A 24225-nucleotide genomic window follows, 5' to 3' on the forward strand; every position below is an offset into this window, starting at 1 on the left:
TCAAATAGACCAATTCATTAACAGAAATCTAGATTATGCACTCCCTGCATTTACGACATAGCTACATGGCTACATTTACGATATAGCTTCATTATATCTGGCACGCGTATTCATTGAAAAACTCATTGAAGATACTAGATATATAGGTAGAACGTTCAGCCGTCGAAAACAAACAAAAACAGCAACAACAACAACAACAACAACAATAACGACAACAACAACAACAACATATGCAACTATCGCTTTAGCTAACCTTGAAGCGTCGAGTTTCTGCTGATGTTTCACCTGAGCACTGTGGGTCTGCAACAATCGATGATGCTGGAATACCTGCTTGAATGCAATACTCAGGAAAATCTGCTTTAAACTTCTCAGCTCGAAGCCAGATCTGATACCGTTCTAACTCTTCAGCTTCTTGTCTCGCCTCCTCTTCCTTCCGTTTTGTCTTCTTTCGCTGACCGGAAAAGCCGCAGTAAATTACGCATTTCCCGAGGGAGATTTTATTTCCCATTTTTTTTTAAAAATTTACCCAAAATAACATTTTGGGAATTGAAATATACCTCATGTCAATGAGGTTAAAACTCGTTTAATTTTTTTTTTAATTTTCTCACTCGCAAGCTGCAAAGTAACATGTTTATGCACTTCGCAGCTAAAAATTAAATAAATGCACGTCATGATTTGTGACATCATAAAATTGAATGATTTCTGTCCCGCGTGCTCAGCGCGTGTTCAAAAGAGGAAAACTAGGTTTGCAGCTGTCAGGTCAGTTATTTTCCATGATTATCAAAACGGTGGCTTGACTATAAACTATGATCACACGTACACAATGATAGCTCAGTATGTTGCGATGCAACGTATAATGCATTTTCGTAACCCTACTTATAGTCTAAGAAAGTTTTAACAGACTTTGACAAGCCGTCTCTCTCACAGCTCTTAGGCCAGCTAATTAAAATCTTCGCAAGCAACTGAGCAAGTGGAGCAAAATTATACTTGTAATACCGACGCTTGTGTGCATTGCGATCAATGCATTCCGTGATAAGAGTATTCAAAAGATCAACCTAATCATCAGCAACTCTATTGCACGTTCTAATCGAAAAAGTGTCGTAAAATCTTCTATACTGCCTTTTACCGGTATATTTTTATTTTATCATTCTATAAACGACTTCTCGTCATCCTAAAGATATAGTATCCAGTGTCCGTTTCCCAATTTAAAATGACATTTTTTGAATACAAAAATATGAGATGACGAACTTAATTACCCAATTCCCAATCAAGCAGGGTACTGGTTCTAGTCGCAAACCACAAAGCATCTATGGACTGTTTGAAGTGAAAAAGGATTTCAGACTTATATTTCCTGTCCCTCCAAACAGTCCATAGATACTTTGCGGTTCGCGATTCGACCCAGTACTCTGCTCGATTGGGAAATGACTATAATGGAGCGCGGAATTGGAGCGCGGATGAAAGAGCAGCTTTTTCGTGGCTCAGTAGGAATAAATTATAACGAAAGTATATATTCTAGTCTAAAATGTTTGACACTGAAGGTTTGTCCTTCATTCCAGTCCATTCCACAGTCCTGGTGTTTATGACGATTAAGGAAAAGATTGACACTCCAGCGTTTGTTTCTCTGGACAAATTACAATTCCTAAAAAAGGCAAATTTTGTGCCGCGAAAAAGATTTTCGGAACTTCCCTAGAACACAGATTACTCCTCACTGGTAAACCGTGCTGACCACACTGTCAAAGGTTTTAAAGCAAAATATATGCTTGCCGCGTATAATTTATTCCTATCGAACCACCTCAACATTCCGTTATGATACAAATCTGTAATCTGTAATAAGTGCATGGTAGTCGCGACAACTACTCGTCTGATCGATAAAATATACGACATAACATTAAGCACATTATAATAATAAGCACATTATAAACCATTATCGTTATGATATCATTAATTACCAGTCCTTTGTGGTACATATTTTCTATGTATCATATGTATCTGTATTTTCAGGTTAAAGGGCAGGGGGGGGAGAATATAACGGCTGTATTAGGTGTACCAATCATGTATTAACTTCACACAACAAAGTCGACTGTAAAACTCGTTTGACACCTCGCATCTTTCAATATTCGTGGTATGTCCGAAAAATTTAGTTACTGACCTACGGCACATATTATGTCGTCGTGTTCGGGTACCCCGGCGGTTGTGATAACAATTAACTGTCTCAGTTTTGAAGCATATATAAATGTTTTGAATAGTTTGCATATAAGAGACCTGCTGACCTTCAGAAACCTGACACTTGTTGATATAAAGAGGTCGCACATCATGATTATCAGTAACTTTTGATTAGTCTCTGACTCTGCCGACAAGCGAGACGCATACAACAGCACAGTGTGTGAACAGCTACAGTCCTAAAAAAAAAATGAAATTTCCTGTTGCTGCGATTTCATTCCAAATTTTGGTGCTCATTTTGTTTGCAACACTTGCAAGATATGATCCTGAGCAGACTGGGCCTGAAACAGGGAGTGTAGCAAAAAGCGAAGATCAATTTCGGCTATACCCAGGTAGGTGGGAAAAAATTGCGAAATAATTTTGGCGCGTACATGGCGTCACTATGGTAAAAAAAATACCAACTAAAATTGTCCCGTAACAAACCCAGAATCAAACCAATATTCCAATTTTGAGACACAGGGTTCGAAACGCGTTTAGCTTAAACTGTGGATAAGTTCAAAATGGGAAACAAAATGATCTATTTAATGAACAACTCAGCTGAAATATTTCGATGTAAATAGTTGACTTGTCAATGGAAGTACAAATTAAATGCATAAGACGCAGGTTCGGCTCCCAAGATCTATGAGAGTATTTTTAAACTTTGGCCTATCTACCGTTTAAGCTAGACGCTTTTCGAACAACCGGACCCAGGATTGTAAGTGAAGATATTTCCATACAGCGCAAATAAAATCCGTTAGTCCATTGTCTGACAGTCCAAGAGTCGGCTGCACGAAGGCTGGATAGCGCTATCCACCCGACACCGCGGATAGTGATTTTTTCAACCGTTTTAAAAATGCTCTAAAAGCGATACAATTTCATCTTTGGAACCAACAGTTATTAACAAAGTCCTCGATTTAGGAATACTAAGATTTGATCAAAGTTATATTAGCCTAAAGCTACAGTGAAGTGAAATACAATGCCTTCATGGTAATTCACTAGACTGATTGCGACATTCTTTAGGTACCTAACTTGGGACTATATACAATAACGTTGATGTTAACAGTTTTTCCTGCTGTCGGTCAAGATTTAATACATGAGATAATAGATACCATCAGACACAATGTTACATCGTACATGCTATTAATGCAATTTTGACAGTCGTACGATTATTGTATTCTTAACTTGTTCACTTACGCGTGCAAAAAGGATTATAGGACTCGAGATGAATAATCATATAATATATCCTTTATGTGAAGCAGATCCGATTAATAAAGTATAGACGCTTTTTGAAGCTTTGTTAGATGCATGGGTTCAGGGCCGTCCTCAGGATATTTTACAGGGGGGGGTGTAAGGTAATCTAAACCGACTGATCCACGGACTTGTACCGATTACACTCTGGATGAAACTTTGCAAAGTTTATATTGGATCGGTCCATAGTGTCAACAGTATGTTTGTCTGCCGACTAAAATAGCAATTTTACCGACTAAACCTAAGAATAAACTTTCTGGGGGGGTGTGACACCCCCCTAAACCCCCCCGTAGCTCCGGGCCTGCATGGGTTGCATGATTAGATTCTATAAATGATAAAAAGACCTACAAAAACACCCACGTTCGAAATAAGACTATATCAGCTTCTGATATTCCTTCATCAACTTCATCCTCTTCTAGTGTTTTCTTTTTAATTTACAAAACGTTATTTTCCTTTCTTTGGTTAAATCATTCCTTATCTTTTATTCAATTTTACTATTTGAAATCAGGCCGATATTTTCTCCGTGTTCATCAGTGTATGGACATTAATTGTACCATTGATTGATATGATTTCAGATTTCATCGTTACATAAATTAGCTTTCTCTTTCATAAATTGTTCTTTGTCAGAGCTGTTTATTTGTAAATAATAATAATATGATCTTACACACCCAGTGTTGTGAAAACCAGCTTTGTCTGACAAGCCCGAGGTCAACATTTTCAGTCATCTGCTAATGTTCCTCTGACATTGCACACTACTGGGGAGTGTCGGTCAAAATGCTTTGTTACTATAAAAAAAAAAGAATAAAATTCGAGTGAGTTCGTCTGAAATATGCAACATATGCCCCCTCGCCCAATGTTAGCCAAGTGCCTATACTATTTAGATAAAACAATGTTACAATGTTCTGATGATTCAAATTAATTAGGCTATATTCAAAAATATAATATTACATGATGATGTATACGGCCAAATTTCAAGACAAACAGAAGTGATAAAACTTGAAAAACCTGCTTGATTGGCTTGAAGATTGTTGCGCTGTTCCCTATTGCGCAATTCCTTGTCAAGTTTTCCTTGACGGCCGTACACACGAGCATTTTTCCTGGTTGAAAAGCTGGCATGACTAGCTTTTGAACAAGGATCCTTGTCAAGGAAAACTTGTCAATTTTTTCGCGTACACACGAACAAATAAAACTTAGCGAGGAAATTAAACTTGCCCGTCTGTACGGGGCTTAAGACTTGCACGAAAAAAGAACAGATCGAAATCTAAGACTCTCGCTTTAGCTCGGGTAATTAAACTTTGCTTTTGAGGTGTGTTAGGCAAATATATAATACCGGCAAGTTGTTCAAAATCACACGTCATCCTCGCCCTTTAATAACTCGTTCGCCACGCCCTTGTATATATTATGCTTTACACAAATATGTTGCAACAGCTTTTATGTCATCAAAAGGCTGTAAAAATTCCTCATTTCAAGGGTCATAGCAATATCGACGTGCATAGTGAGGTATTTCTTTCATTTCTTAGTTAGGGCGATATTTGCTGTGATTTAAGGTGCATACATGTAGAGGCGGAATTTTAGTCAGTTCAGTCAGTAACAATTTTATAAACTATAGCCTGCTGTGAAAATGCTTTGCATTTGAAAGAAAATGTTGATAACGTTTTGTTTTTACACGTATCAGTTGCATTTTTGATAATGTTTTGAATGGACGAACCGTGCTGGGAAGATTAAAAAAGCTGATACGTCACGTAGATCACAGGTTGCCAGGTGTCGTGTGGAGCAGCCTATTATTCTGTACTCTTCAGTAGTCGCCGGACAGACGGAAATATTTCTTTAACTAGTAGCTGTCGCAACTAGAAACCTATCGACTGAGACTAGATCCAATTAACCTCTTGAATTCCACGCAGAAAAAATCTCCGTTATGTTCTTTTATGTTATCAACTTATATACTTTGTTAATTAACAAGTGCATGGCATTCGCTATACAAAGCAATGCATTTATTTGGAATGTTCTCAACTTTACCCCCACTAGTTTTGCCCAAATATTTGCTATGAACTTAACTGGATAATTCTTGATTCATTTATTTTAATTAAGATTGTGGAGCTTTAACAATTCACGCCATTCAATCAACCTGTACATTTAATTAAGTCTATATAGACGAGCAGACGCTGAAGGCGAAACATATATTATCATGATTCAACATACAATAGTTTTTTTATGAGATGGTATAGAAATTTTTTATCGCGATTAGCCGGCAAAACTGCATGCCAACGTGCGGAACCTGTCATGTTATGTCGAGTGACAATACAACCGGGTTTTTTACACAATCATGATGCTGTAGCGAAGCCAGCCTTCAAATGCTAATATTTTAGACGGTGAAAACAATCAATTTTCTAAAAGAAAATAACAATGATAACGATTAGAATTTTCATTTTGCTGGCATTTTATGAGCGATCTTCTTTTTATTGATGTGAACGTAGAAACTAGTTACAAATGTTCAAATTAGAGCTCTTATTGGTCTTATTCATTAGAGCATTCGTAAATAACTACTCGTTCACAGCTATGCATCAAAGGAAGCCGTGAAAATCGCAGCAAACTGAATCGCAGACGCAAACAGGTCGTTTATATTCGTTGTCATTTTATTGATTTTAACAGCATTTCAAGATGTGAATGTGATGATATTTCTTGGCATTGGCTATCTGATCATATTCTTAAAACGATACGGCTACAGTTCTGTTGGTTATAATTTCTTCATTGGAGCTATCTCTGTCCAGTGGTATATCATTGTAGCAGGATGTTTACATCATCGTGGGGAAACAGGCTTTGATATTGACCTCAATCTTAAAAGGTGCGAGGTTCAAAAAGAATGGTTTCATATGATAGACCATCTATTATATATACATCATCGTAATTTTCAACCGCTATACCATGTAGTCTCTGGTCACAAAGTCGCAATGAATATAGATCAGTGGCTATGACTGATAATTAGCCATAGCTTTCTCACTGACACTCATCTCTATTTTTGAAATTGCAAGCGACTGGGGACGAGGCAGGCATTGCACAGATGTTTAGTCGTGCAAATATAATTTTGTTTTATGGTTATTGTCCTGTTGAATTCAGTCTTGAGAAGTTATGGCCCTCTCACATTGATCAACAGACTTCAGCTGCATGCGAAGTCGAAGAACTACTTTCAGCCTCAACTGACATTAATCCAAATTCAAATGCTAAATCAAACCCGAACCCAACTAATTCTACCTCAGTTGTTGCTGCAAAATATTGCATTACTCTCTCGTTCCACCTGCGACAAAAATGCTGGACACTTCCAACTTATTAAACATGTTCAATGCCTTCAATATTTTCTGTGATTTAGTTTAATTACAGCTGAGTTCGCTGCAGCAGTTGTTCTTATTTCTTTCGGTGTGTACATGGGCAAGGTGAATCGTGTACAATTGCTTGTAATCATGGTTATTGAAGTCGTTATGTTCGCAGTCAATGAATTCATTTTGTTGGAAGAACTGAAAGTTGCTGATGCCGGTGGAACGATGGTTGTGCATATCTTTGCGTGTTACTTTGGTATGGCTGTAACCTTCGTGATTAAAAGACCCGAAGACACTAATAATAATCCAAAAGAAGCTCCAATATATCATTCAGATTTATTTGCAATGATCGGTAAGGCATAGTTTACACGTCGTATTCCGGTCTCGTCGAATAATATCCGAATAATCCGATATCATAAAAGATGCGATGATAAGTTAAAGTTTGACATCGACAGTAATAATAGTTTGGTGTAAAGCGCATGAGTGTGGTAGGGTTGCCATTTTTTGGATTCAGATAAAGTAGCATGTGGCAATTTTGCGAGAACGGGCATGACCACCAAAATATAGTATGAATTAAAGTATCTCTTCGACTAAGGCCTGATCACAGGAGCTATAAGGGCCTGTTTACATGGAGCGAGTTATTCAGGCCAGGCGAGGTGAAAACCTTTGATGTGATGCGCTTTTTACCTCGCCGCCTAGCCGGGATAACTCGCTCTATGTAAAGCAGGCCCTAAGAATTGGGTCAATGCATGGCGACCATTGTATTATATTCCGACAGACAAATTTTGCGCACCAGTGGCCTCAGACATAGCCAACGTCGGTAACCGAGGTTACAAAAAATGCATCGTCAATAAAGCCCCTGCTACACGGGCGATTTCGGATTTTTGACGTTGATTTTCTTCTCTTGGTGTATGCTATTAAGTAAATTTAACAGAGTTGATTACTTTACTTCGCCCAGCTTATACAACTGCGTATATAATTCACACAATAACATACGCTACAAAGACAAAATCCCGAAAATGACCCGTGTAACCGCGGCTTAATTGAACTGCGATGATAAAAACAAAGTCTAACGGAAGATTCCAGGCCATGATTTTATTGGTTAGGTAACTGCCTAAAATTACAAGGGGTTTACAATTGCATGGATGGGGTTTTTAATCAACGTTTAAAGTGTTGGAATACTGAAATGTGTCTTCTTTTTGAAGGCTCTCTTTTCCTATGGTTATATTGGCCATCATTCAACAGTATCTTGGTTGTTCCTGGTAGGGACCAACAACGAGCTGTTTTAAACACCTTTCTCTCATTGACCGCTTGTACTGTAGCAGTATTTGCAACCTCTGCTTTCGTGAATAAAGAAAAAATACAGATGGTAAGACAAATCTTCAGTTCTCTATCATTTTTAACGTCTTGTTCATAATCTGCATACAACAAACCCTTTCGTTGACGTATTGCTCACCGAGTCACCGCGGTACTTAGAGTTACATCAAACATATGCAGAGAATATTGCACGCGGCTGTTTGGAGTTATGGAATTTGCTTGAAGAAGGAACTATTTATTTAGTCATGATGCAATATGTATACATACTTGCGACTTTAGCATGCATGGTATGATCTAATCGAACCTGCGGCACTGACGATGCAGGTTTTATAAATAACTAATGCCTCTCGTTTACACTATGCTCAACTTATTGACATTTGACACGGCATTGGTTGCCTCGGTCCCAATTTTATCTGTGTTCTATATTGATAGCCTGAACACGAATATAATTGGCTAAGGGTACCAATTTTAGCGCGTGCTCTATGCGTGCCAGTGAGGTGCATGTATAGATGAAAGCAGAGCTTGAGCTATGGATATACTGAGTTAAATGGAAAATTAATAACATGTCTGTTCATCACGGTGTCGCGAGTGGTCCTTGAAAAGCAATACTCAATTTAGATCAAAAGGACTGCCACCTTCTACTTCTTTCTTTTAGGCACATGCCCAAAATGCTGTTCTTGCTGGAGGTGTTGCTGTTGGTACAACAGCAAACATGTTGATTCAACCATGGGGAGCAATTCTGCTTGGAACTTTGGCTGGTATTATCAGTGTTTGTGGATTCTACTATGTTCAGGTAACTATATAGACGATAAACATTATCCGATCTCATCGTCAGCTCTGCCGCCTTGAAAATAATTTAGTCCAGGATTTTATCGCTGGGATGGTGTCAGCCGTCAGGATTGTATTTTGCATGTGTAATCTGTAGTTAAACCGATCATTAATTGTCTATGTATATTAATAATGTCAATGACTGCATAAATCGTTCTTCAAATAACTTTAGCTTGAACTAGTGTTGGTTTTTTCGCTAGGACAGGCCACGTAAACGAAAATGAGCACTTATTGTTGATACTTTATAGTGCCGGGTATTTTGCGATGATGACTATATGATGAACTATTTCAATATTTATGTAAAGCATATTTGACATTCCTTCAAAATAAATAGGAACTCACCTATCCTCTTAAAAAGATAAAGTTTTATTCAACTATGTCAATCGGCAATCGCCTAATAGATATATATATACATTAGTTATTACGATCACTTAACCCTCTTAAGCAAACAAAATAAAGGGAACAATATCGCATTTTTCATTAGATCTGAGTGAAAATCAAAGTGCTTCTTTCTTGTGATAAAATTCTGCAGCTAAATTGCCAAGGTTCTTGGGTTGGAAAGATTGCTTAGTTGCAACCGCGATGTATAACTGAAACTACATTGTAAAATAGATAGCTATAGGTGGAACCATTATGATCAAGAATTGAGCGATTATATACAAATATATGTTTATTTCATACAATCAAAACAAACGATTTTAATTTCAAAGCTCTTTGTCCTCCATTTTAAACGGTGGGAATTATTCTATTTAAATATCACGATTTACTGCGATGAAAGTAGATAATCCGTGCCACTCATCAAAGTTGACGTAGGGCAAAAAAAAATTGGCAGTTGGCGTAAGTATATTGGCTTTGAGAGGCTTGTGGTAATGGATATAAGATATGCTTCTTAGGATTGGAATTTTTGAGCTTAATCTTAGTTATAATTCTCCGCTCCTTCCCGCCCTCTTTTGATCTGACAGATTCTTTCATTACGTTTCTATAGCTGTGTAGCTATAGTGGTCTCTTAAAACTGACTGCACATTTCACACAACTGCAATAATAATTTCCCAAATTTGTTTAGCAAAATAATAACTTAAAGTTATCAAATTGCGAATCAATTTGTCTGTAGTTACAATATAAATTCCAAATCCCAAAATATGACATCTCCGTTGAATTTTCTCGTTACTTTTTCAACAGCCATATTTGAATGAAAAACTTAAACTTCATGACACATGTGGCGTGCACAACCTTCACGGAATGCCTGGATTGTTAGGAGCGATTGCAGGGGTAATTGCTGCAAAACTTGCTGATATCGATGATTACAAATTAAGGTAAATTATGCCGATGTCGACGATTACTGAGTGAAGATAAATTATGCTGCATGATGTCGATAATTGTAAATTAAGGTAAATTATACGATAATTGAATGTTTGTGTGTACTTAACATTACTTGTGTAATGTAACCAAATCAAGTTTGTGATTTACTTTAACTTCTGCCTGCAATTCTTGTCTACAATTCAATTATCTACACTTAAGAAAAACTAAATGATGGTCAAACCCAAAAACAAAAGCACATGCATCATATATGCATGGTAAATTAAAGCACAATAAACAGTGATCAACACAAAACATTTTATTCTTTGTATAGCCTGGTGCAAACATTTGCAGCTATGAAGGAGGGTCGTTCATCATCGAAACAAGCTGGTTATCAAACATTGGCTATCCTGATAACATTAGCAATTTCCATCGTGTCTGGTTTGATAACAGGTCAGATGCAATAAATACACGTCGGAATACATATTGTATAATGTTGTTTTACATGCCTTAAAGCATAGCATACGTGCCTTAAAGCGTCTGAATAGGCTTTCTTTCTCGGCAAAAATGTTCAAAACGTCAAATCCCATTTTTTTAAAAACGAATTCTCGTTTTCTGGCCTGCATCTGCCGGTTTGCATGGAAACTGTGGCGGGACTCTTGAATGATCGTTTGGAACTCTTATGAATAAATGTTAACAATTGCATGAGAGGAATGTCCTCAATCTTGTGTGTCTATATGTTTCCAGGTTTCGTGGTAACTGTTTGGTACGATAGAATCACCACATTCAAATCCAGTATAAAGTATCGCATCATATTTCCCGACTGCACGATGAAGTAGCACGCTCATATTAGGGTCTATAGAGTAGTACACCGGTCTGCTGTACGCTTCTTTGGCACAAGGACCCTCAATGAAATCCTCATCCACTAGGATTGTGTGTTTTGTTGTTGCAAGGTTTTTCACTGCCAGGGTTCTCAAGCCACTGAATTTACGGCTTTCATCATTCCAAGTGTTTGAAAGCTTGTTATCAGAATCAATATAACCAAGGAGCAGCGTGGCAGCGTCCTCAAACAACTTAGCATCAAATGTGGTATTACAACTGCCTAAAATAGACAAAACACTTCTCAATGCTCTTTGTCTATTTAGGCAGTTGTTATACCACATTTGATGTTATCAGAATCAGTTAGAGTGTTCCTAACTTCTTTGACTTCGTTACCAAAGTTGTATATACCAGGTGACCAGGTTTTCGTGAAAACGATGAAATCCAGGGCTTATCTAAACATCTGTGCATTTGCGAGATGTATCGGCTTTGGTTTTTATTACTGTTTACATGACCCAGGGTTAATGTTTTCATGACCCATGGACCATGGTTACAATTTATATGACCCATGGTTACTGTTTACATGACCCATGGTTACTGTTTACAAGACCCATGTTACACCTCTTTGCATTATTTCTTCTTCATACTTCTTCATTGATCTTACTATATACTCCACCTACTCACATGCTACTCCATTCTGTCGCGCCCGCTTCTCGTAACTTGTTTTACACTAAACTGATTTTATTTTAAACTTACCAGGTTTTATTGTGAGATTAAAGATATTTGATCCTCCAACGCCTGAGCAACTGTTCGATGATGAAGATTTCTGGGATGTAAGTGATCCAAATAATAATCTTTTACGTTGTCAGTTCCGCTTCAGATTACGGTGAACGGGAGGTGGGAAAGTGGAGAAGTGGGTTGAGGGGATAGGGTTGAGAAACTTTAGACATGGTAACCTGTGACTGATTATGGTTTAATGGTATAGTGCTGATTTATTAGGATAAAAAAAACTAAAGCATATTAAATTAATATCAAGTTCAAAGAAACCCCATTTAGGCCGCGCACGAAATGTTTTTCGACGTTTTCTGTACTTTCAAATTAATAAAGGGCCTGATGACTTGGTAGAAACAAAAATTTCTATATCACAAGTAAATAGGAGTTGAATTTTTAAATTAATTTCATTTCATTTAATTTCTTCTCTCCATTTTTTCACCATTTTTTCACCATATTTTTGCCGGCTACCTAGGACACAATTGGAGCTATAACTTCGGTTCATTTCTATGCATGCGAGTGTTCCTAACTCCAATGTAAAAAATAAGGTATAGTCTAATAAATTTCCCCAAAGAATACCATTCTTTGAAACAATTCAAAGACATATTGAGTCTTGAGAAGGTCTGTTTGAGCAATGAATATCCACTTGGTGATATGCCTATGCACAAATGTTTTTTCGACATTTTTTCCACTTATATATAGGCTTATAACTTTAGTGCACTTAAATGTTGGCTGTAAAGTACATTTAATCTTTGGCGAAAGTCCAACATATTTTAGGAAAGAAGCCTTCTCTGTGGTAAAATATGTAGGGTGTTATTGCAAATAAATTAGCGGAAAACGGTATGATTCCAATTAGGTATTGTTTTATAATTAAAAACACGATTTTCTTTCACTTTCCGCCATATATAATAAATTACCACTGGCGGAGACCGGCTGGCGGCCGAATAAATTACACTTGGCCACTGTTGCAGTAGATACACTATTATTAATTAACACTAGGCCACTGTAGCAATAGATACACTATTAACACTAGGCCACTGTAGCAATAGATACACTATTAACACTAGGCCACTGTAGCAATAGATACACTATTAACACTAGGCCACTGTAGCAATAGATACACTATTAACACTAGGCCACTGTAGCAATAGACGTACACACTACACAGTGTAGCAATAGATACACTACGAACACTAGGCGGATGTTTCAGTTTCATTTCTTCGCTTTTTTGATAAACCTACTGCGTGGACTTCCAAGAATATTCCCTTCCTGACCTACAATAACGCAGGTTAATTGTCAGACAAGACCGCAAGGCTCACGTGAAAGCCGTGCATGCATTTTAAAAAAACATAAAAGGTTATGATTTTTATCTCTTGTTTTAGTTGCCTGACATGAGCATAGAGTCCAAAAACACGGAAAAAGCAGATCCAAATGAAATCGCTCTTCAACCGATTGCATAAACTTTCTCACCTGAGATTTCAAACTTTGGCATAATATATATAGTGCACCTATATAGGCATCTCATCGCTCATTTGTATTAATGTATTTTTGTAGTTTTATCCAACCAGTCAACCACTTAAGTATATGAACAAAATGTAGTCAAATTTCTGATGGCGTGTCTACAGGTTGTTGTTTTCAATTAACGTAAAGCATTTTTTTATATCAATTCTATTTCCAGTAATTTTTCTCCTGCATGGGTGGTGAATATTTTTTCTTAGCAGTTTTGCAACTGCAATACCTATATAGATTGTATTGTTGTAGTTAATTAATTGTGCATACTTGACTCTGTGTAGTATTCGTGATTTGTATTGTGGGCGACACTTATGGTGGGCGACACTCTCGAAGTTATTGCGAGGAAGTGAAAGCGAGGCCTTACTTCTGTACAGAATGCGCAAATTACCGTTTATATAAGAATATAATAATTTTTCCGTTATGAATATAACTAGTAAACATTACAATACCTTAAAATTAATATAATAATCTAGTTATACTAATCTTTAATCTTATTTTACCTAAATGGATTACATTTTATCCTTTGGTATTTGCTGGTTAGCATCGACGTAGCGTGCGGCGGGTCAAACGAATCAATCCAATTTTCTGGTAGTGAAAGTTGTAAGACTGTAGTCGGAAATATTGAGTTTGGATTGATGTAAAAAGGACCGTTTCCAATAATCAATTGTCTTTATGAACCCGTTTCGTAATATGACCTCACTAAAAAAATGCAAGATTGGCAATAACAAGAAATTTGGCATGAAGTGAAGGCTTCACCCCCGCTCCCACCATCTTGTCTGTTAGAATTGAAACAAACTTATATCTATAAACCTTCGTGGACCCCAACCTAGGAATGAATTGACTGTAGCGAGACAGCCGTTGTAACACGAACTTTCAACACGGCATACAAGTATGATCGTAGATTGCTCTTGAACTGAACCGTTTGTTCTTGGTATTTTGCCTCTGGCTAAATGCCAAACTATACTGAATATAATTAGTAAAGCAGAACCTGACACTTATTTTTTCAATTTTCAGACGACTGATCTAATTCGATATTGCATAATTTTCAGCATGATAAACATGGTATAAATACTGAAATATGAAGATTTACCATATCGTGTCGTATTCTTTGAGAAGAATATGATAAGAATTAATTGAAAGAAGTCTCCAACACAAATTTCGCTCACGTGTTGTGCATACCGTGATTTCATTGATGCTCTCAGATAACATATGATGCGGGCGTGAATGTCTTGTAGCCAATCAGAGAGCAACACAAAAAGCCCCCTAAAACGCACAAAAAAAACAATCCTTCCGTAATATGTGTGGTGCCTACATGTTGATAACTTCTGAGATAAGAGTTTTAGGCTGTTGACTACACTCTTATTGCGCGACACGCATCAAGAAGATGAAGTTTTCTGTTGTAGCGGTGGTGTTCCAGATTGTCCTGATAATCTTGTTTGCGACACTAGTGAAGTATGATCCTGAACAATCTGGTGCTCTTCGTAAGAACGAACAAGGATCCCATATTTCGGTGTATCCAAGTAGGTGGCGATTAAATTTTGCGTCCTTGTCTACTCTCTTTAGGTCTTTTAGGGCGACTTTAGTTAGCGCACCTAAATAGCATCATATGCAGTTAACTTTCTATTTTGAATAATAGCGATCCTATAATGTCATGGGTTTACACAGTATGCAACCACACCTGGTGAATGTTAGCGCGCATTTACACTGTGAGCTTTATTTGAAATTTGACGGCTTTTGCAGCTCCTACCCCCAAGGCCCCAACTAAACTCTCAAATTTAGCTATGTGATAAAGTTTTTGTTCTCTACAGCAGAATAAGTATAATTCATTCCAACGTCGACATGGCGTATAAACACAGTTGTACAAAAAAAATTTTATAAACCCCTACGTTAAACACACAATTGCGTGTGATATTTTGCTCCACATAGACAAAATATCTTAAGAGATAGAATAAAAGGATGAGAGTGACGGTGACAGATGTCAATAAGATGCATTCTCGAGATTGTGGCTTAGCAAATTCACATCACCTGCGGTATCTGTGACCCGACGACCACCAATGACTATATTGTTTATGTGTGAGCAAATTACGCTTTGCAGCATATGAGGGTTTGTAAGAGACTGGGCGAGAGTGATTTTATATTGGCTGTCAGAGATTGGTAGAATGACCAGAATCAATCTTTGACATGGAGAAATTTATGCACACGCATATTAATTAATATGTTTCAAGGACCGAGACGGTATACAAGGAACAAGACTTTAGAACCCTAAATAGCGAGAGATCGATAACTATCGATAGAGATAAAAAGTAATAGTCCTAAAATTTTTAAAATATTTTTGGAAAAAATTTAATAACTATATGCAAAGATTCTGGAGACACCACGGGGCCAAATTGTAAAGAACATTGATTTTGAATATTCTGTTGTTAGCTCAGTTGTTAGATCAATACCAAGTGCAATACATGAATTCATACTTTATATTGCGCTATACTAATTATGTTGCACTTAACTAACAGACTTATATCTATGTTTCTGAGATTTGTGCAACACAATTCCGTATTGATAACATTTATTTTTACCTCTCCATGCATGCATGCATGGGGTCTGACTATCAGAAATGATATGATGAAGAACAATAGCCTCACTTCTTTGTCTCGAGAAGCAGTTTATCAAGAAAGACGAATTGTTAAAAGGTTTTATTTAGAATAAGAGTTAATATTTTTTCATCCATCTCGCTATATATATACGACTTTCGTTACTATAGGTTATTATTATTAATTAGATAATATTGGATTGTACAACCAGCGTGGTATGTTCTCTACAATTGTTATATATAAACTTAAAACAATCACACAAACTTTGAAAGTAAATCAATCGTTCATGCATGAAATATACTTTTCCAGACGTTTTTGTTATCTTACTTGTTCAGAAATTAGCACTTAGTCTTAGCTACTTTGATCTACATTATTAATTCAACTCTAAAACCTGATGGCTGATATATTTTGTCTGAAATATTGGTTGCACGGTTTGATGATTATAAGTATAACGTTACAAAAATAACATTGATTAAAAACACTGTTATTGCAGACTAAGGCAAAACGCAATCAGTTAATTTTTATGATGCATCTGCAATACAAAAGTGAAGAGAGAGTGCATTAAAAGTGAGAGTGAGTTTCTAAACATTAAAACATACAAGATACAAGTTTATTCACTTGACAACCAATGATATTATATATAGCGGCAATTATTCCATGCAGTGTCTAGGTATAAACGTTTAATCCTTATACATGTGTAGTTGCTATAAAAAGATTAATTAAAATGCTTCAACAAGCAACACATATAATTGATATAAAGAGATTGTAAGGTAAATATGCATAATCCGGTACCTGGCACTGTTGGGTTCCTGGTAGATGGAATTTCATAATTGTTCAAGAGGAATGTAAACTAGTGCCAGAAAATCTCTTTGGCGTTCAAGAGTAATTATATTATTCTGTGTTTGTGGGAAAGGTTGCGTTTTTTACGAGGAATATTTATATAATGTGGAGGTGAACATTTGCGGACTTATATACTGAAACTCGTCTTTACTAAGAGTTGCGAAGGTGTGGTATTTTTATAATCATCGTACGATCTTTCTTTAACGATGAAGCTGTTTATATCAACCATAGCTTTACTTTGAGCGTCATCGAATATTTGATTGTACGTCAGACTCCAGCTGTTGATTGACGTTCAGACATATTCACCCTTTGTATTAACGAAGAAAAAAATTATACGTTTGCGTTGAAACTTGAAACAAACCATCGTAAGCTGGGCTATAAATAAAGATTCAATACATATACAAGCTAATTGATAACAATTCTGCATACCTCATGTGATGTTATCTTTTCTAATTTTTTGTCCTTTTTCAATGACTGTGTTTAGCGCGCGGTTTGACGTAGCTATTTTTAAATCTTTCGCAAATCACTCAGGGCGTTTTGTATCCACGGAAAGACGTCACCTGGTCACATGATTTCAGAGCTAAAGTACAATTAACAATACATTTTTTTTCTTATATTTTTCTTTTATTTTGAAGAACTTAAAAATCGTCTCATGCCAAGTTGCTCTGAGTGAAAAAAGACTTGTAAGAATCTTCAATTACTATAGTTACCCATACCAGATACACCCATGCAATGGTGGAGAATTGACGACTTTTGTAAAAACGATAACAAACTAGGTAACCTAACTAACTAACTAGATAAACTAACTAACTAATTTCGATTGACCAATCTAATTTACTAAGTATATAAAGTTTTACTTCGATCGGTTTTTTACACCATGGTCCTAATAAGTGATAAATTACTGACTGAAAACGGTTAACGGTAAACACATTACTGCAAATATAAAAGTGTCCGGCATCACTGACTTCTTCCTGAAACAGGGTGTTCTAACTTGTTTGCCCTACCCATAATTACATCTCATTATAACTCGACAAGACTATAAATAACAATGCTTTTACATCATATTGTACAAAAGACAGCCATGCAGTCAGCACAAAACTTATAATATTGATTGATTGAGTCGTTGTCTCGGTAATTAAACATTCCATGTACATCTTATATTTCTAAAAGAATTTATTAACCTTCGTAGTCGTATTTTAAATATTCTCTTCAGTGAATGGGTATATTAACAAAATTGTTCTGTCAGTAATCATATAAAACGTCTCCAGTTATGGGATGCACCCGTGTCAAAGTTGGAACAAAACAGCTAGGATGAAACGGAATCTTGCACAGCAACAATGTTGTGATGAGAGATCAGTGTTTCCTAGAACAATGCAACTCTGATGCACGATAAAATCGTCGACCACGTGTGTGGGGGAAATCGGGGAATCATTAGTTTGTCTTCAGGTGTTATGAGTCGCATAATGTGTATATAACCCCTTCAGAGACTCCTATCAAGACTGACAAAATATATTCAGAATAGATCGAACAGCAAATCAATATATTTATCGCATATTAGGGTGGCAAGAGTTTTTACATAGAATGCAAGGAATGGTATGATAATCAAATTGAATGACTAATTTTCTTGCCGTAGTATTTTTAGAAGCGATTTTTTACATGGGTTAATAACACTAAACAATGAAAGGTCAAGCAATTGACGTTACGTGTGGAATGACAAAAATATAATCAGCCAATATATTTATTGCTCACAGTTCAATTAACCATGCACCACTATTGATATCAATAGCGAGGTTCAGATTTGACTACCACTACGACTACCACAACCTTTGAGGGAATATCAACCAATCAAATGCGATAAGTCTATCAGACTAACCAATCACGAGCTTAATAGATTAGCGAGAGGTAGCGGTAGTGGTAGTGGAAGCCAAATCTGAACCTCGCTAATAAGAGCGGAATGACCGATGAAAAGCATAATCGTATCTTACATACATATACATATACAGACTGTATTCAATTTCATAACCACTGGAAATGGTCAAATTTATATTCTGCAATTTGTAATTCCTAAATTTTGAAACAATCGTAGGATATCCAGAGGGCAGGATGTGATTATGTGATTATGTGATTATGTGATTAAAGTTTTACTTATATTTTGTTTGTCCTTCCTTTTCTTTATTTTACATTAAGCTTTATATATAAATTCTCTTTAGTTTTCCAAGATGTTCATGTGATGATTTTTGTCGGCTTTGGATTTCTCATGACATTCCTAAAGAAATATGGTTATGGAGCTGTTGGATACAACTTTTTTATTTCCGCCTTGGCTATTCAGTGGTACATTATAATTTATGGATGCATTGAAAATCGTGGAAAAACTGGATTTGATATTGTACTTAACATTCATAGGTATATCTACACGTTTGAACGATTTGCTGTGTTTGGGATTTATCCACATTGATCACGATATGTATATATATAGTTCTTTTTACCATGTGTTGGGCAAATTTGTGTTACGCATGATATTGAGAGGGGAAAATTATGCGGAGCCTTAACTGACATACATGTATGCTAGCACAATCAAGAAAACCCAAACCCTTGCACCCTCTTTATCATAAAAAGATTTTCTAGTATTTTTGTGAATGTAAAGCCCTCCGCAAACGAGAGCTATCAGCTGAGCTAACGATCTCATGACGGGGCAGTAATTAGCTCAGCCCGAAAACTATCCGCACAAGTTAGAAACTTGCCGAGCTAACAGCCTCGGCTCGCGAGGTCTTTAGCTTAACTAATAGCTCTCGTCGTGCATGTGCGGCGGGATTAAAGTTGATGAAGATGTTCCATTGTTTCTGTAGCTTGATCACTGCAGATTTTTCTGCCGCCGCTGTTCTTATAACATTTGGTGCTGTTTTGGGCAAAGTCAGCCGCCTTCAACTATTGATTATTGCCTTTATTGAAATCATCATGTTTTCTGTGAATGAATTTATCTTATTGAAAGAATTGAAGGTCGCTGACGCTGGTGGGTCTATGGTTATTCATTGTTTTGGTGCATACTTTGGGTTGGCAGTAAGCTTCATGATAAGAAGACCTGAAGACACTGATAACAACCCGAAAGAAGGCTCAGTCTATCATTCAGATATCTTTTCAATGATTGGTGAGTTGTTAGAGGCATGAATTAGTTAAAGAAGGCAAATCTTCAAAATGGTATATGATAAAGTAACTCAAATGAGCAATGGGGGGAATACCTTAAACTGTTTGAAAAATTATTTGACCCGCCACCCTGACAACGATTAACCAAGTAGCCTTGATTTCCACTTAAGCAGGAAAATGGTTCTCTATAGCGAGATATTTGCATATTTTCTTTTGAAATGAGATTATTCTGTCAAAACTCATAACTCGGAAAATTTGCAAATATTTCGCTTGCAAATGAACTTTATCTGCAAGTGGAAATCACCCTTAATTTGAGAAGCCAAGCCAGCCATATTTTGCTACGACAATTACAACACTTCAACACTACGCTGAACGTATTTTACGTATATAAATTGTTTGTGGTCCTTTTCAAAGTATGAAAAAAGAAGCACAAGCATAGCTAATTGTATTGATATCGCATTTTATTCATGAAGGAACGATCTTCTTGTGGATGTACTGGCCAAGTTTTAACAGCGCATTGGTGGAGCATCCGGCTGATCAACAGAGAGCTATTGTTAACTCATATCTCTCACTTGTTGCTGCATGTGTTACAACATTTGCAGTCTCTGGACTCCTTCACAAAGACAGAAAACTTGACATGGTATGTCCCATAGGCTTTATTAAGATGTAGAGCATTTCTTTGATGCATGCCCAGTCATAAAACATTATTGTCGCGTCATTTGATCATGGTAACATGCATAAGTACCTGATTTCTGAGAAACAGGTGAAACCACAGTGAAACATATAAAGCAAAACTTCGCAACTTTATTTAAGCTTCATAACGAAATCATATCCTTCCCCTTCCATTCCAAATTCAGAGAGAATGTTTGCCAATACAGTCATTATGATCGTCAGATTTCCAACAGGAGTCAAAGTTTTAAATCCACAAGAAATGTTTGTAACTTCTGAATATAATTCAAAAGCAGACCTGCTTCATGTTGCGTTTTTTTTTGTCACCACAGGTACATGTACAGAATGCAACATTGGCTGGTGGTGTTGCAGTGGGTACACTGGCTAATATGGTTATTGAACCATGGGGGGCACTTCTCATTGGTTTTCTTGCCGGGATTATCAGCGTTGTTGGATATAAATATGTTACGGTATGCAGTAATCCATATCTGTATTTTATTTGAATTTATATGTCTATTTTAAGTTTTGAGACTCTCGTGATTCCTGATCTTGGACCTTTCCTATTAGCAGAGGTGGACTTAGGGACGGACTGGGCTGATAGTGACTCGGGCGTAAACTGAAGCTCGGCGGTCTTTGGGGACCCGGAATATTTTCTAAACTGAGCCTCTTGCTTTTCTAATAAACATTAAAAAACTGGTGATTGAATGCGTGTGAATTCAGAAATCAGAATTTACATTGTTTAAGGACGTTCATGATTTTAGTTCATTGTTTGTGTTAGTGTATTCTATTGCATTCTATTGCAAATTTGTAATCGTACTTTAATTTTATGTTAGGCTATGAGCAACAAAAATGATATTTTTAAAATAACACAATAATTATGCACACACGTACAAATGTAGTAACGTAGAGACTGGTATATAGAGACGTACATGTTGCCTGGCATGAACCCGGATTTCTCTCCAAGCCGAATGCCGCTTTAATATTATTTAGCCTTTCCTGGACGAGAAACTTCGCATCCATGACACATGCGGAGTGCACAATCTTCATGGAATGCCTGCCTTATTGGCTGGAGTCGCTGGAGCTGTGGCGGCAAAACTCGCTGATGCTGAAGACTATCACAATAGGTAAGGAAATATGTAATGTTTATTTTTTTGGTCGTACGCTTGAAAAAACAGTAGATTATCAGTTAGGAAAGTTGAGACCGCGTGAAAAGAACAACGCCTGAGACAGGCCTTAGGCTTTTATTTGATATATATTTTTTCGTTTTTAAAAAAGAAAATATATTTCTTACGCCGCCGTATACTAAGATAGGTTTTAGCATTCCATTTCGCGCAGTGTTCATTCGTTGAGATACAACTAAAATAGGATTGAACGAAACCCTTCTATGTCAAATCCGTTCTACAGACAGAGACGGAGTGCGTGTATTGCCTACTTCAGGATATATATTACTTTATTTTAGTTTGGGAAACGTGTTTAACAGTTCCTATTCCTCTACAAAACGAGCTGGATATCAAATCTCTGCCCTGTTGATCACTCTTGGGATATCAATAGTTTCTGGCCTAATAACTGGTATACAAATATTAAAATTAATATCAATAATAATACTCTCCAATTTTTTTTTATTTGTCCAGGTCCAAAACTAACGTAATTCTTGACTAAAATTGTTTCACGTCGAAATCGTTCACGTGTCTAAGCATAATTTTTTCTTTTCCTGTCGTTGTGATTGTTCTAGGTATTATCGTTGTTAAAGTTATGCAACTTTTCTATTCAATACAAAGGATTATGGCTGCTTGCATGTACAGCGTGACAAAATTTCAATCGAGAGTACTTTTTTGGGACACACGATATAAGTTTAATTCACTTAATGCAACTCATTGTAATTGTATCAAGATTATTAATAAAAACCTGGGGGTTAAAACAATCGATTCACCAATCTAAGCTTCACCCATAGTCATAGAGCGCACCAGTTCATAAGATGAGAAAAACATGCACTATTCTTTTTCAGGCTTTATAGTGAATTTTGAAGTGTTTGATCGCCCAACACGTGAACAATTGTATGATGATGCAGATTTCTGGGAGGTTAGTGGTGAAAATTCTCAATAGCCAATATATTCCCACAAAATTGTCATAAGTGGAGGTAAATGTAATTGATAATGTGGAGATGTTTCCTATCCGAATAAAGGTCAAGATCTGTTACGGTTTCAGTTCATTCCTTCAGTGGTATAAATCATCCTTGCATGTGTATGCTTTGCAACAATATTTATAGAAGTACTTATTTGCAAAGAATTTATTTCGCAGAATTACAAATTTTAATCAGTTTTTTTCATCATTTTCCTGCCTCATCCCAGTCCAAGCGCTATTTTAGTTTTGAATTGTTTTTGTTTCTTTCTGCACAGCTTCCAGAAATATGTGTTAATGAGAATCCAACGAATGACATACCTCTTCAACCAACTGTCAAAACAGAAGTACAATCTTCTTAAAATTGACCGTTATTCATTTCTGCACATCAGTTACATGTATCTTCCTATAAACGTTGTGGTATTTTTATGATTTCACTGATATACTATACTATACTATACTATACTGTATACTACTGTATACTACTATACTCTACTATACTTAATATTCAGTGCTCACTTATTGTAATAATTATGTTACTTTAATAATATTTAATGTCAACATATTTTATCGGTGACCCAAGTAGTCATAGGGTCTTTCTCGTTGGAGCATATCTCTATGGGAAAACAAGAAAATAATATTCCTGAGAAATTTGGAGATTAGTCTAAGGTTTTAATACAGTTCTTGCACAAAAGTTTGTAAATATTTTTTCGTATAATTCGTCTTGTTTAAACCATAACATCGTTCGTGCCCCGTGGACGGAGTTTCTCAATCAAAACCGGTTCTGTATTATGTGACTATGCGTGCTTGCAAAGGTTCAACATCATTTTGCCGCTTTGTTGTAACTCTTCCTCAACCCCTGCCTGATTGCTAACGTCTCAGAATATTGTAATGCATGTTAAGGCTATGGGCTGAAGTTAGAGGTTTTCAAAAACTCTCCCTATTACCCTAAGAGATGATCGACACTCCTTATAGTCATAATCGTGGACACGTGAAGTCTTCATAACGTGAAAAAGACAGTTACGCCAAATATACTAACTATAGCACAAAGAAGGAGTGTTGAAAGAAATTGGCATGGTCGTTGAGGAAAACGGGCGTGATTTGGGCGTGGTCCGAACATAACGCTTTTAAATCATAACTCTCCAGGTTGCAAAACCCAAGTTTAGCCTTAATCGAGGTCTTGTCTGATATAAAGAATATGCCACCATTTTCTGTTCCATTCAGGTTCCTGACAAAGTTGAATCAGTTGTCTATGAGTTGGCAAATGTAAAGGAGTCAGCCGACACCCCACCGGTGGTCGTCAAAATTGACAAAAAGAGTTCGGATGGGGACGAGTCTTGAAATTTCATCATACTAATTTCTTGTCTTTTTTTTTACTTGTTGTAAATGTACGTCTGCATCATCCTTACATACTCATTTTTCAATGGCGTGGAAAGATATGCTATAGAGTATAGACTAACTAGTAAGACAACTGAAGTTCCGTTTGATTGTAAAACTAGAGGGAGGAACATCTTCCCATACGAAAATTGCTCTTTTAGCGCAATTATATTTTCTTGTTATAAACTCTA

General features: G+C 36.5%; 2 protein-coding genes across 3 annotated transcripts; both read left to right on the top strand.

The window, feature by feature from the left end:
- The first annotated feature begins 2354 nt into the window (after window positions 1-2354).
- Window positions 2355-13870, top strand: LOC114527104 (ammonium transporter Rh type B-like). Its single transcript, XM_028548708.1, has 9 exons — window positions 2355-2552; window positions 6097-6289; window positions 6812-7110; window positions 7964-8127; window positions 8731-8868; window positions 10083-10216; window positions 10534-10652; window positions 11778-11851; window positions 13172-13870. Exons 1-9 carry the CDS (start codon window positions 2411-2413, stop codon window positions 13247-13249), a joined length of 1341 nt encoding a protein of 446 aa, XP_028404509.1. The 5' UTR covers window positions 2355-2410; the 3' UTR covers window positions 13250-13870.
- A 711-nt stretch (window positions 13871-14581) lies between these two features.
- Window positions 14582-24136, top strand: LOC114527103 (ammonium transporter Rh type A-like). Of its 2 annotated transcripts, none has more exons than XM_028548706.1 (9): window positions 14582-14821; window positions 18940-19132; window positions 19576-19874; window positions 20344-20510; window positions 20872-21009; window positions 21530-21663; window positions 21999-22108; window positions 22545-22618; window positions 23882-24136. In XM_028548706.1, exons 1-9 carry the CDS (start codon window positions 14686-14688, stop codon window positions 23996-23998), a joined length of 1368 nt encoding a protein of 455 aa, XP_028404507.1. In that variant the 5' UTR covers window positions 14582-14685; the 3' UTR covers window positions 23999-24136. The 2 variants fall into 2 exon arrangements, with proteins under 2 accessions (XP_028404507.1, XP_028404508.1); XM_028548707.1 differs by lacking the exon at window positions 23882-24136 and adding an exon at window positions 22936-23349.
- The last annotated feature ends 89 nt before the right edge of the window (window positions 24137-24225 follow it).

Source organism: Dendronephthya gigantea, unplaced genomic scaffold, assembly GCF_004324835.1.
Source record: "Dendronephthya gigantea isolate DGI-Jeju-01 unplaced genomic scaffold, DenGig_1.0 000043F, whole genome shotgun sequence".
NCBI classification, from domain to species: Eukaryota; Metazoa; Cnidaria; class Anthozoa; order Malacalcyonacea; family Nephtheidae; genus Dendronephthya; species Dendronephthya gigantea.